General features: G+C 39.0%; 1 protein-coding gene across 1 annotated transcript; it reads right to left on the bottom strand.

Moving 5' to 3' along the window:
* Nucleotides 1-134: 134 nt before the first annotated feature.
* UBA3 (ubiquitin-like modifier activating enzyme 3) lies at nt 135-10,837 on the bottom strand. Its single transcript, XM_010133139.1, has 16 exons — nt 10,718-10,837; nt 9,654-9,734; nt 7,428-7,510; nt 6,798-6,878; nt 6,126-6,169; nt 5,779-5,843; nt 5,070-5,225; nt 4,846-4,948; nt 4,262-4,375; nt 2,966-3,019; nt 2,466-2,502; nt 2,305-2,386; nt 1,271-1,371; nt 1,087-1,150; nt 946-1,000; nt 135-489 (listed from the first exon to the last, which is right to left on the bottom strand). The coding sequence occupies exons 1-16, from the start codon at nt 10,835-10,837 to the stop codon at nt 401-403; spliced, it is 1,329 nt and encodes a 442-aa protein (XP_010131441.1). The 3' UTR covers nt 135-400.
* Nucleotides 10,838-13,559: the final 2,722 nt, after the last annotated feature.

Genomic DNA, 13,559 nt, shown 5'->3' with positions numbered 1-13,559 from the left:
CTCTTTCAGTTTTAGGGTAACTCATCAAGTGCCACAATTTAAAACCAGATCGCTGTGGTTCCTTTTAAAGGGTCTTCCCTTTGCACACACCTGGGCACACAAGTGTTGACAAGACCTTTGGCCACCTTGAATTTTCCACATGTATGAAAGTATATTAGCATTAACATTTTGACAACAAAACCTGGAAAAAAGTGTATCCATCAGAGTTCTGTACATTGATAAGCATTTATACAAATATAATCCACCAAATATTGGCTTCTACATACAATTCTGAAATATGGTGATACATTTGTATTACCTAACCTTGAAAATTGCTAGCGCTAACGTGAACATTTCAGGTTGCTTTAACACCCCCAGAGTATGTTTCTCTCGCTGTATATGCAGTTTACTCGTGAATAAATTAAGCGGTAAAGTGAAGCTTGAACAACATAGTCTGTGGTGTAGTAACATCGGCAACTGCAAGTTCCTGGCCATCCACGAGTCCCAATTCTGAAACAGAAAGAAAAGTTTAAGTACAGCAAATGCATGTGGTTTGTCTTTTTAAAATTAAAAGAAAAAAATGAAGTTACGAATGCCATTTCCACAAACCATAAATACGACGGAACAAAGCTGTGAAGAGCTCACTAGCAAAACCAGCATTCATCCAATCACCAGGAAACCAACAGTCCTTGTCAAGAAACAGATAAAACACTACCAAAGTATGTTTAATTTACACCAGCGATCAGCTTGCTTTGCAGCGATGTTTTTCTCTGCACCTGCCCACGCTTCACTTTAAGCAGTTCAAAGCTCATCGCTGAGAAAGGTGTATTGCACGTGGAAGGATAATGAAGCACGTTCTGCTGCACAGTGCAGAATAAAGCTAAACTCGCCATACAGAGGGATGAAGCTGAGTGACTTTGTGTAGAGCAGCATCTTGAAAACCTACACGAGACAACTGCATGATACCTTTTAGTGTCTTGGAAAGATTTGGCCTTGTTCGCTCTTCAATGGAAGCTACTGTCTGCAAAAAAAAAAGTCAAAACATTTCCTTTCAAAATCAGTAAATTTAAATAAATTATCAAGGACAATTATGTATGTTCAGATTACCTGTAAATAAAGTGTTTTATTTCCCCCATACATAGTTGCTGTGATTGCAGGAGACTTCATCTGCCTACATATAAAACATTTTTTAAAAGAACAGAGAATCGGGTTAAAACACATTTAGAAATTACCTTTTTTAAACACTAAACTACCAAAACTTATCAAATATTTCAGACAGTTGTGCACTTACAATGACGCGTTATTTGTCAGGTAATCCAAGATCTCCTGCAATTTAGCTGATGGAGAAATCTCTATGTTTTGGGGAAGCTGGCTGCAGGCTGGACAGTTCTCCTACCACAAAGTAGACAAGAATGTACACTACATTAAATATGATTTTTAAATGCTGTTAAAATGGTCTCAAAACTATTGGTGTGTTTAAGTTTTACCTCTAGAAACATTAATACTGCTGGAAATATTAATGACAAACCCCAATTCCTTGTGAAGGCTGTCACTGTTCCACCGGCTCCCGACAGCAGCAAAGTATAAACTACAAACTTCATCTGACACAAAACTTAATACTACAAACTTTCCAATCAATCCTTGTCATAACCTCTTTTCGAGAAGATCTGCTTATGAGTCTTCTTAAAATTGTGTGTCTTATTTTGTAATCCACTTTTCCTGGATGACAGGGGAAATCTTCAGGACTGACTTTCAAAGCAGCCCAGGACTGTTCTCCTCTGCAGGCAGCATAGCAGAAACAGCCGAGATAGTGGTGCTGCACCCACATACAGCACAGAAGGAGCTGTCTGGAGAACCTCCCTATGCCAGAAGCTATTTTTTCCAAGTATTAAGAAAAACTAGCTCAACAGGCAAAATTAAATATGGCATTAAGTATACTTTGCAATTGTTTGGGGTTTGTTTTTTTTTTTTTTTTCTGGTAAACCAATGGATAGAAGAAAAGGTTTCATTACCAGGACATCAAATAAAACATCGGTTTGTCTGGAAGTGAACAGCCCTCCTCTACAAGGACAGACTACCACCGTTATCACTATTAGACACTGAAATCACGGAATTTTGAAACAAAATAATTCCTATGTGCTAAAAGCAACGATCGGGAGAAGCAGCAGACCAGGAACGTGGCAGTTTCTGCTCTTAAAACTTCAGAAATATTATTATTCAGTGCTAGGGACCAAGAGGTTCGGTATTTGGTGTCAGAAATGTGCAAACTTTCTAAGTTCAATAAAAAACAAAGAAACAACCCTGCTTGCCTTTACTAGCACTAACCTTTCTTTCAGCTTCAAACGTGTAAGTGTACAATCCATCTGCATCATTAAACACCAAGTAGTTGTTGAGAGGAATGTATGCACTGTAACAACAAATACGTCAGTGTTACTCCATGTCATTATGTTGGACATCACGTATGTTATTAGTAAGAAATGAAATACCTTGTGGCTATTTTAAAAACTTCAGTGGCACAAACAGCTGGAACGAGAGAAAAAAAAAGTTTCTTTACTTTCTGTCTCTGTCCCAGAACATGCAGACTTTTGCACAGGGTTGTACCAAAGAGGAAGTGACCAAAAAAACACCCAACAATCAAATGTAACAATTTGTAAAGAGAAAAACAAGCATCTGCTGGTAGTTCCATGGATTAACTCCATAGATTTGGCACTAATCTGAGACTATGTTAACCTTATATACTGTATTTGCCCGTTAGTCTTTTTCCCAGTCTCCAATGCTTTTGCTCACTCCCACAGTCACATATGAGTTTAAAATTTATACTGTCACAAGCAGTTTCTCTATGGAAAACATAAATGGCACTGTAAAAATAAACCAGGGCCATTTAAAAATTACTGTTATCTTCCCCGAGTCCTCGATTCCAAACTGTTGCCTTACAGAACTCCATGAAGCCTGTAAAGCAGAATTGAAATGAGCTCTGTTCGCGTACCTGCAATGACTGCGTTTGTGGAAGCTACTGCTGGAATAATGCGTTTAACCACCCCTGTAAAAACAAAACACGGCTTTGTGTGAAGGTATCGCACAAAGAGAACTAGTGAATGAACTCCAAAAACAAGTGTTCATATTTAGCACTGAAAATTAATTTAAAACACAGTTCTATTCCTGTTTAACTGGAGAAATACATAAAGGAAAGGTTCTTGGTTCTGGTCTTCCTTCTGCAAGAACAGGCTTGCCAAACTCTACTGGCATCTTCATCCAGCTCTCCTTGCTTAGTGCATCCGAAGAGCACAGCACACACCCCGACATACAGCAAGATTTCCTGGGCGTATAAGTTTGGACATCAGGAACAAGAAGGCTCACTCTTTTTTCAGGCCTCCCAAAAAGACAACAAGCTCCCAAGTAGCCTGAAGTTCCTCTGGCTTCTCATTATTGACTTGTATCCCTTAACACCTGAGAAAACACGCATAAAACTTCCACCTTTGCCTTCTTTCTGTTATGTGCTTTATATTGAACCCACAATCAAATGCTGAAAACTCTGCAGCCATTTGCACATGCTTAATTGTATTTCATAACCAGGGTTCACATTTATCTGTACCAAAAAAAATGCCACTAGAGAAGCCAGTATGAACTGCTGCAAAGGAAAAGACTATCTGCAGCACACCAGATGGAATCTGAGGGAGAGGCACAAGAAATCAGCTCACCCTTATTGATAGCAAGGCACACACTGAGGTTCAAGGGCAGCATTTTAAGCCCAGCATTTCTAACGCATTCTCAGTACTACAAGTCAACAAATTACCTCAGACTGTGGACATTCTGCATGAGATTCTATTCCCTTAGCGTTTAAAATGCTGATTAAATGGCAGTATCCTGTACTTGCATGTGAACAGAGGCACACACAGCAGTAAAGAACAGATGCTATAGGCTGGAATAAAGCACTGCTGTCACTAAAAGGCCATCACGTCCTTTTGTTCCTGCTCTTTGATCCAGCAAAAGTGGTCACAGAGTAACGTAAATGGTGGAGCTGCTCCAGGTTAAAAATAAAATGGCAAAAAGAATGTTCAGTTTTGTCCCAGATAAGTTCCTCTGATTCATCATGAATGCCTAAACATCTGATTCGTCATAAAAATATTTGTGCTGGCACAGGAAACAGGCTGCTTGTTTCTGTTTTAAGATGTTAAGGGAGAAAAGAACTATTTCTTTCTCAGCAGAGCTGCCGGCTTAGTCATAACAAACACAACAGCCTTACTACAAATGCCACAAACTCACTGCAGTGCAATGGCCTTACCTTGGGTGAGTCTGTACGTAACACCTTTGATGTTAAATTGTGATGCTCTTTCTAAAGACTTCTGATAAATCCACTGTATGTGTTCAGGGTCATCTCCATCCAAAGCAACACCTTCTACAGCAAAGGGCAGAATTTACAGGTAAGTTGTAAGAGTTCTTCAGAAATACAGCATTCTTTTTGTCCAAAAATCTCTCCCTGTTTTAATTTGGGTTAAAATGAACACCCCATTAAGCTACTGAGACTTCAAATACCGTTTCTACAAATAGCATTAAGTTCTAACACATTCTATATAGAAACTATCTTAACTTCACAGATTTATAGAGCGGTTACAGGTCACATTTTGAGTCAGGAAAGACATTGTGCAGTGTAAGAGAAACACATGAACAAATACAGAACTGGAGAGCACGTCCAAGGAGAGAAAACCCATCAGCAGCTCCGAGGAGGTTTAGATTCAATATGACAAGAGGCCGCACAAGGTTAAAAAGTAGGAGCATTTTATTAAAAGTAGCTGTGTATACCTAACTGAAAACACACCAGTTAAAAGGAGAAATGCCAGTTTAGCACCAGTGCAGTACACTGATTACCTCCAAAAGGTTGCTCCTTCGGCCACTGCAGTATCCTGACGTACTCGATACAATGCTCCGGCAGCCTGGGCATAGATGCGATAGTACACATGGGAAAATTAACCTGGCGTGGGCAGGGGAAGACAACCAGAAGAAAGCTCGTAATACATCACGTACAGGACTAGGAAAAGAAACAACAACATCAGAGGAGTAAACAAAAAGGAACTATCACTGTTTCCACTTACCTGTGGTGGGTAAAGCTCAAGCGTGCATTCAACACATGCTGTCATACCAGGAATAATCACACGAACGTTTCCTTTAAAACCTTCGGTCCCTCCATCTATGAGAGGTATGATGGAACTTGGATCCAGTACACCATCTTCATAATGTAAAAATGACATCTAGCAAATAAAGGTGGGGTGAGCTGTTGGGTTTTGTTTGTTTTGGTGGGGTTTTTTAAACAAGTTGCAGGAAGAACAACATCCTAAAAACTGTGTTCTTGATGGCACACCACAAGGTCAAATGCTTACTACACAGTTCATTTTAAGGGTACATAGCGTATAAAACACTACTTATCTGTCAGTGTGCAGCGCTTCATCTACCACCTTCACCCTCCACCCCCTCCTCCCTTTAACCCACCCTGAGAAATGCTATTATTGCCTCATAGGATATCGCGACAACTGGTTGGTAGGTTTGAAGGATTTGGGATTTTGATTCTTAGTTGTCTTGTTGGTTGGGGTTTTTTTAAATACTGGTAAGTATTTAAGATCATTATTTTATAAACAAATTCACAATACAGCTACCTATAAATTAAAAGAAAACAAAAATAGATACAGAAAGCTGCGAGTTTCATCAGCCCTCATTTCATTTTAATGACACATTCTATGCAAATCTGTTCAATTTTAGTTTCTATACTCAAACAATAACCAGGCTTTAAAAGACTGACGACTTTACCAGCATGCCATTTATCCATCTTCTTGCGATTATAGAGTCCAGCCCACAAACGATAATATGAAACTCTAGAGGGGAAAGAAAATGTTATTTAAAGTCTATACTAATGCATACTCAAGCAAACTATTCTGTCCGTAACAGTCCAGAGGAACTGACTGTAGTTTAACTACATCCCCTAGACTACCCATTTGACGGATGCGCTGAAGTTTTCTCTATTTGTTATTTGCATTTCCAGTATAAGACTAAAATAATTAGCATTTTAACTACCACGAAAAGCAGCGAGCAGCAACAATGGCAGTGTTGCCCTAAAGCACCTGTGAGTGCTTGGCAGGCAAACAAACACCACTCACGTCGATAGAAGCTTTCATCCATGTCTTGAATTTTTTTAAAATACCTGAATGGAAGACCAGTAAAGGAATATATTTATAAAGTAGTTCAGTTTACTGCTTTCTGTTTGCTAACCTAAACCCAAACACTGATCTAATTTATTACTGTAATTTTATATGACACTTTTTTTTAAATCTAAGTGATTGAAAGATTCAATTCCCACAGCTGAAGCTGTAGTGTCTGACAAAACAAGTAAAGGACACAGTTAGTCACACTCAGAAGAAAGCCCAGCAGGCAAACTGTTTAAGAATCTCATAACATGTGCTCTCCAAGTCCTGTGTCAGTAAGTGTTGCTCTGTGTTTATGTCTCCTATCAGTATGTACTCAAAACACTCTGGTGAGTAAACCTGCAATTCCAGTATCTCAGTGGAAATTAGATTATTGCATTTGAATAAAAAGACTCGGAGGAAACACACAGAACAGTTTCTCAGAGCTCAGCCTTCATTCCCATGCGTATTTCCTGCATGCTAACGCCACTCAAAGAATTCTCAATCAGCAGCTGAATGAATCCGTTCTTCACTGTATCAGACAGGGAGAACGGCAGCAAAATACTTCAGATAGTCTTACCACCTACAGAGTTTTCTAGGTTTTTTGAAGCCTTCATTCAGGGCTACTGCTTCTCTGTAAAAGGATACGCTACGACAGCACAGTTGGGAATGCGGCTGTTGAGGAATTCTGCTGCAACCTCTGCTTTTGGTCGCCCAACATCCTTTGGTCTGGGAAAAAAAACAAGCAATTTGAACTGCAATTTCAGTAGACTCAATCTTTCCAGACTCTATGCATTGCAAATACTGAATTAAGTGACCAATCGTTACTGTAGGACAAGTTATTGATACAGATAACATTAAGGCATCCCTGTAAAGCATCAGATATGAGAGCTCCAGTTATCTAAACATGTCCATGTAACTAACGTCATCAGCACCAATCAAAAATCCAACCATTTTTCTTTTTTTGCTTGGAAGAAAAGGGTATCAGAGAATGTGACCTCTCAACCTGAGTCCATCACTCTTTGGCACCACCTTTTCCATTAGTCATTGGCTGTATTTGGTAAGGAATGAATGTTAATTTTCTTCACATTCAAACTGTGACACACAGATCTCAAAACAGGAATGAATCACAACATTCAGTTATTTACGAGTATTACTGTGACATGAAAGTTCAGTAATCTTTAAAGATAAGAACAATCATTAGTTCAACCAATCTAATGATCATATTCACAGATACATGTAAAAACACAAAAGCTGAATCATGAAAATATCACTTACCGGAACAGAAACTGTCGGTTGAGATTAGAAACATCTATAGTATCCATGTCAATAACATGGATCTGCCTAAAACCGGACAGTGCCTGTAAAAAGAGACACTTAGCTTCATTTAATTGGAAATTAAGTGCTTACAGTGCTCCAGAATTCATTCCACATGCCAAAAAACATTCCTTTGGAGGAACAAACATATTTGGTCTTTGTTGCCTGTGCAGACAGGTATAAGGTCATTCTTTGCTAAGGAATCTTCTCTGTTGTGTTGCTAATGCTGATGTTTATTTTATTTCAAACTGTGCTGTGGGTCTGACCTGGTAAAGTATTAACACTGTCACACACACAGAAACACTGTGAATTGTGGTTAAGGGGAACAAAAAGCTGTAAAACACTGTTTTAGAGAAAGGAAATGTGTTGTGATGTTCTGAACTGTCCCACAAAAAATTTTAGTCCCTCCTCCCCACCTTTTTCCTTAAGACTCAATCTTGTTATAAATACCGTAGAACTTTTCATTTTACATCTTCTGAATCAACAGGGCTATCCCATGTGTAGTATTTAAAATGCTGTATCAGTAACAGATAAACAAATGAACAACAGGACTAAAGTCTTCTAGAATATAAGCTAATTTCTGTAAGAAAAGCAGCAGTAATTTCTGTGTCGCATTGGACAGCCCTGTTGCTGAACAATCATTTTGTTTAAGTGATAAATGTTCAGCTTTTGTCCAATAGTATCAAAGCAGACTGGGAGAGCCTGCTAAAGAGAAAAGCAAGCCTGGGACAGCACCAACATACAGACTGGAGTCTTTTTCAAACTTATATTTGTTGTCCCAAAGACATGAATACATGTGAACAGAATCCAGGTTTACTTATGAGCTTATCTTTGTGAAAATGATAAAAATAAGTCATGGAAACTTAAAACCTTTTTGAAGAGATGGGAATTGAACACACACAGTAGACTTACAAAGTCCCGTATCCCTTACAAATCCTCCCTCTCAACGAGCTATCAACAGATTGAATTTGTTATGTCCCCATAAAGCCATAAAACAGTAGTTCTGGGCAGAGGTTAAATTCACCAGCACTAAATTCCCAAGGAAAGAAAACTGCCTCGGAGCTCTTCAAGTAAAATCGTGTTTCAGCATTACAGTAATAAACCAGCAACCCAAACAAGAGTACACACAAGTGCTGGAACTGTAAAACTCCCACATTAACAGATCTGGAATGCCTGGCTTTAAACGAGGCTATCAATTTATCAAGCATCTCAAGCTTGGAGGTAATCTGTGGAAATACTGAAACAGCAGTACCGAAATTCTAAAGCAAAGTACACTAATGCTAAGTGTTGGTATAAATCAAGGAAAAAAGGTATTTCATACTAAGTTATTCCATTTTCCATGGAATTCATAAGGACAGAAATCCTTACCGTTAAATAGAAGCATGGAAAAGTACAGGATGAGCCTAAACTACCAAACTCAAACAGGATGGCAACAGTAATACGTTATGATAAATATGAGCATCCATAGGATAAAGAACATGTTAATGGAATAATGGAATTCATACACATCTACTGAGGGATTGTTCAGGCTCTGCAGACAGCTTCTGATTTACTGATCCTGAGGAACCAGAAAACCTGAGAGCCACTGCTCAGGAGGGCCAAATAAATTCTACAGACACGAAGGTCACCACCGACACAGTAACTCTGGCTCTGCTAATTTCTCTATCAAAGAACGTAAATAATTCCAGCAATCCTAACCTCACTTTGAATTAATCTACAGATGTAAAATAAACTGAGATTAAATTCAACTTTGTTAATACTAAACTTTGTACCAGCTACTTACGTATCACTTTTCATCTGAAAAGATACATTTCAGCCTCTGCATCATTATGAGCACGATTTGTTACTTCATTTCCCTAGTAATTTCCTGATAATTAGCAAAAATTACTGACATCAGACCATATCTAAGGCTGCAGGGAACTTTTGTCTACATTTCATGCTGTGCCTCATGACAAGCTTTGAGATAAAGAACATGCAACATCTTAGACTAACACTTTCCCAGCTTATTAACAAAGCGCATTCTTCAAGTTTATCACCTGTATCATCACGTATTCCATGCATTTGATTAGAACACAGAAATTTAGTAGGTCTATAAAATAAAACCCGCCACATTACAAAGCAGAAAAGGTAATTTCCTCAAGGAAAAAGAAGATTCCAAGAAGCAAAGTGTGGAAACTGAGTAATTACCAGGTTTTTCAGGAGTTCGCATCCTAATCCTCCTGCTCCAATAACTAGTACTTTACATGTGCTTAACAAAAACTCAAGAGCCTGCAGAAAATATAAAACAGAAAATTAATACATTGGTTAGGAAAAAGTGTAATTTTTCCTTTGCTTCATAACCCTTGTAAGTGCATTATCGCACATTTTCAGTGCCTAATAAGTTTCACTCACATAAAACAACTCCGATCAATAGAACACTTTGTGCTCGCAGGAGTAATTACATCTTGGATTTTGATCGGTTGTTGAGTTCCTGCAGTTCCTATAGCCCAGCTTACAGAAAAGCAAGACCTTTGTTGACCCCAGCACTCTCTTTTCATTAATTTTCAATATGAAAAAAGCAAGGTGCACCTTTGGTATTATTCAGTTTAAGGAATAATAATTCTTTCTCCAAATATAAATACAAAATAAATCTAAACAGACAGACCACATTGCTGGCAAAAAAGAACTGACATTTTTAACCCTCTAACTGTTTTCTGTGAAATGTTCTACTAGACCCCAGCCTCCGGCTGGTAAATGATGCAACAGTACATTAAAAAGGTAATAGTAAAATACGTTCAACTGCAAGCTCTGAAACAAAATGTACCAGAAAAGGAAAGCACAAGAAATAATTACAACAGTCTAGGTTTTATTTTTCCTTACTAAATATCTGTCCCAATTCTCTAAGTACTGATATTACCCTTAATTCTGTCTTTAAGTACAAGAAATTCCATAATGTATCTGATTACTTAAAAATGGAGAGACAAACACTGCCATTTTTCACGTGGAACACAAAGACAGAGCACAATTTCTATGTCGTTACAATTTACATACATGACGACAACAAGCTGGTAATTAACAGTGCACCATTTAGAGCCCAGCTAATAAACAGAACACGGTATGTTCTTCTAGAATCACAATGTCCCGTTGACTAAAAGAGAAGCTTTTCAGGCAGTTTTAGTATTCCCACACTGCTGGTGGTCTGTGAATGAAACTGTTTACACTAGTTTGCACCACACGCTACAAAGTTGTTATTTAAAGTAAGTGTTTCTCACTTGCGTGCCTGGCTCGAAATCAGGATGTGTGAACGGTCCAGATCGCTCGAGGAACTTCTTTACATGGTTCCAGCGACCTTCCCAGTCTCCAGTGTCCCCACACCCACCATCAACAGCCATTCTGCACAGAACACAGTAAATTCAGCTGCAAAATCAGAGAGAGAAAGCCACACCGCACCTCTAAAATATGTTTTTCTTTATATATCTTAAAAACATCTAAATTATTGACCATTCATACAAATGCTCCTGCATATTCTTTATGCATGTAACTTACGTGCCTGAACATTTGCATGAGTGGGTTTTATCTGTGGAATTAGAAGGCGTAATTCAAACAGGCAGAGAGGGGAAAAAATCGCATTTCAATAAATCCCACTGATTTAGCTCTTACTAGTAAAAACTGACCTGAAGCGAAAAAAGGGCCTCTAGCCTTTTTGCTTTTATTTCCCCCATTTTTAAAAAGGACACAGGAAAAGAGGTCATGCCTTTAGGTTTTGAGGGTGATGTTTTTCCCATCAAAATATCTTTTTATTTTCATATACTTTTTAAGTTCATAAATCATATTTATTAGGATTATCAGTAACTGCAGTTGTGAGGCACTGGATAAATATCAGCAACATGCCCCAACACTGTTTCCTCTAAATTTATAGTAAACGGGTAGTAAAAGACCCATACAAATCTTGACTGCTCTTCACCCGCAATTAGCACTATGCAATTTAGAACCCTCCGTTTTCCAGCCATCTCCTGAGCCTGTCAGCAGTAGCAGTCCCACTTGAAAAAAGGGAGTGTTCATGGTTATCTCCTTTTACCTTCTAAGACAGAATTTTATATCAAATACTCCACTACCCTTTCTCCTGCTTTTGCAGGTCACTTTTAGTAGTACGTAACTAGAAATTTAAACTTCAAGAGACTTACTGGAGTAGTTCAAAATCAGCTCTCTTCAGTAATTCCCTAATGTAAGATCATCACCTACACAGAACAAGCTCTTCCTCAACAGAGCACATCTTCCCTTTTTAACAGGGGCTCTGCTCAATATACGAACGATTATGTTCTATGTTCACACAAAACTGAACTCGTTATAAAAGAGCTTTGCCAAGCTCGAGCATGAAAGGTTCTGCCATAACTGATAAGGAGCATTATTTCCTTCCTCCTGTGAACTAACGTGAAGAGCGCTTGCATCAATAACTGTTGGGTAAGGTTTACAATTTGCTCTTACTTCCTGGTGACTCATCTCAAAATAGAAGGAAAATGTAGTTACAACATTCAGACAGTGAATGCCTTTATCCTCACGGAATTTGGAAGATGGACGACACAGAACGTCCACAATAATTTTAACTTACAGGCAATAATTCTGCAAGAGATTTTCAATAACAGGGAAAAGCTTCAACAAACTGCAGGAATAAATACATTACAATTTGCCTGTATTTTGAGTGCAGACTGAACTCACTCCTGGTTAACTGTTGACTTTAAGTAGATTATTTACTGTATTAGCAGCTAAATAAGATCTACAAAACTTATTTGAACTTGTAAAGGTCTTTTGACTTCTGCAAGGCTTTTGTATCTCCTCCAGTTTTCACAATTTACATCAAAAATTAACTTTTAGGAAGGTGTGAATAAATACAGTGCTCCCACGGCTGAAACCTGGGCCCATTGGTCATACACCAGTTTTAAGGATGGGCATTAAGCACTGACTTAAGCAAATAAAATGGTTTAATATACATCACAGTAATGTTTCTATGGGTTTTATCGTAATTTTTAACTTTTCTGGAAACAAGTGCAGAAGCTGTGCTTGGTGACATCAGGAACAACTTTTTTATAGCCCATACAAACAGTCATTAAGCAGCAGGACTTTGCTGTTTAGATGTTTATTTTCATTTGTAAGGGATAAAACAGTAAGATCTAATCTAGTTTCACTTTTGCAATAATACAGTTCGGTTTTTACAGGGTTGGACATTGTGGAGATCTGAAAAACATCACTAACTCAACCTGAGATTTTACGTTGAACTGCAGAGACAGTTTTTTAAAATGTTTGTGTTGTTACAGCATCACTAGGCATCTGTATTACGAGAATTTAACGAAACACTTATTTCATCAAATTAACCTCAAATTTTGTTTAAAATATCAGAGCACCACAGTCCTTAAGCTGCTTTAAGACCAGACTTTTTCCTGCCACTTTCGTATCTCCAAAGCTCCATGCTTTTGAAGGACTCAGCATGCATCCCCCCAATCCAACATGCCCGGGGATTTTTGTGACCCTCACCCCGACACACACATGCACTGCCGGCGACTCCACCGCTCAGGCAGGCAGCTCCGCTTTGTGGTGTTTTGGAAGAGGGCCACAAGCAGATGGAAGGGAATAGTTAGGGGATGGAAGCAGATGAGGATAAAGATTTACGAGCATTAGTTTTCAAGGCCATTAAGAGAGATGCATAGAATTTAGGGCTTTAATAAGCAGAGGCAACTGTTCTGTAGCCTGAATTTTTAATTTTCAGCCAAACTTTAGTCACCTGCTTCTAGCCTAGAGGCCCTCCCCATGTCCCTGACCAGCAATGCAGCCTTTTCCGCTCCTGTGACAAAGCTCTCCAGCACGCCAGCCTTTACTCATGCCAAGCTCCAAGCCCGCAATGCCCATCCCCACTCCGGGTGAGCCCCTTGGTCCTCTCCCCAGGAGATTCCTCTTCCCCAGTCCTTGCTGTTCAAACGCCCTTTCGCGTTCCCCCTCCTCACACTGACCCACCTAATACCTTTCCTCGGCTCCCTCCTCCCGGCCCTGGACTGTGTCATTCCCAGCCCTCCCGGCCCGCCGGGCCGTTCACGCACGGTCGCTTCTACCAGCGCCTCCCCA

Source organism: Buceros rhinoceros, unplaced genomic scaffold, assembly GCF_000710305.1.
Source record: "Buceros rhinoceros silvestris isolate BGI_N320 unplaced genomic scaffold, ASM71030v1 scaffold43353, whole genome shotgun sequence".
In the NCBI taxonomy this organism is placed as follows: Eukaryota; Metazoa; Chordata; class Aves; order Bucerotiformes; family Bucerotidae; genus Buceros; species Buceros rhinoceros.
The sequence above is the reverse complement of the archived record's forward strand: the minus strand, read 5'-3'. Positions and strand labels throughout refer to the sequence as shown.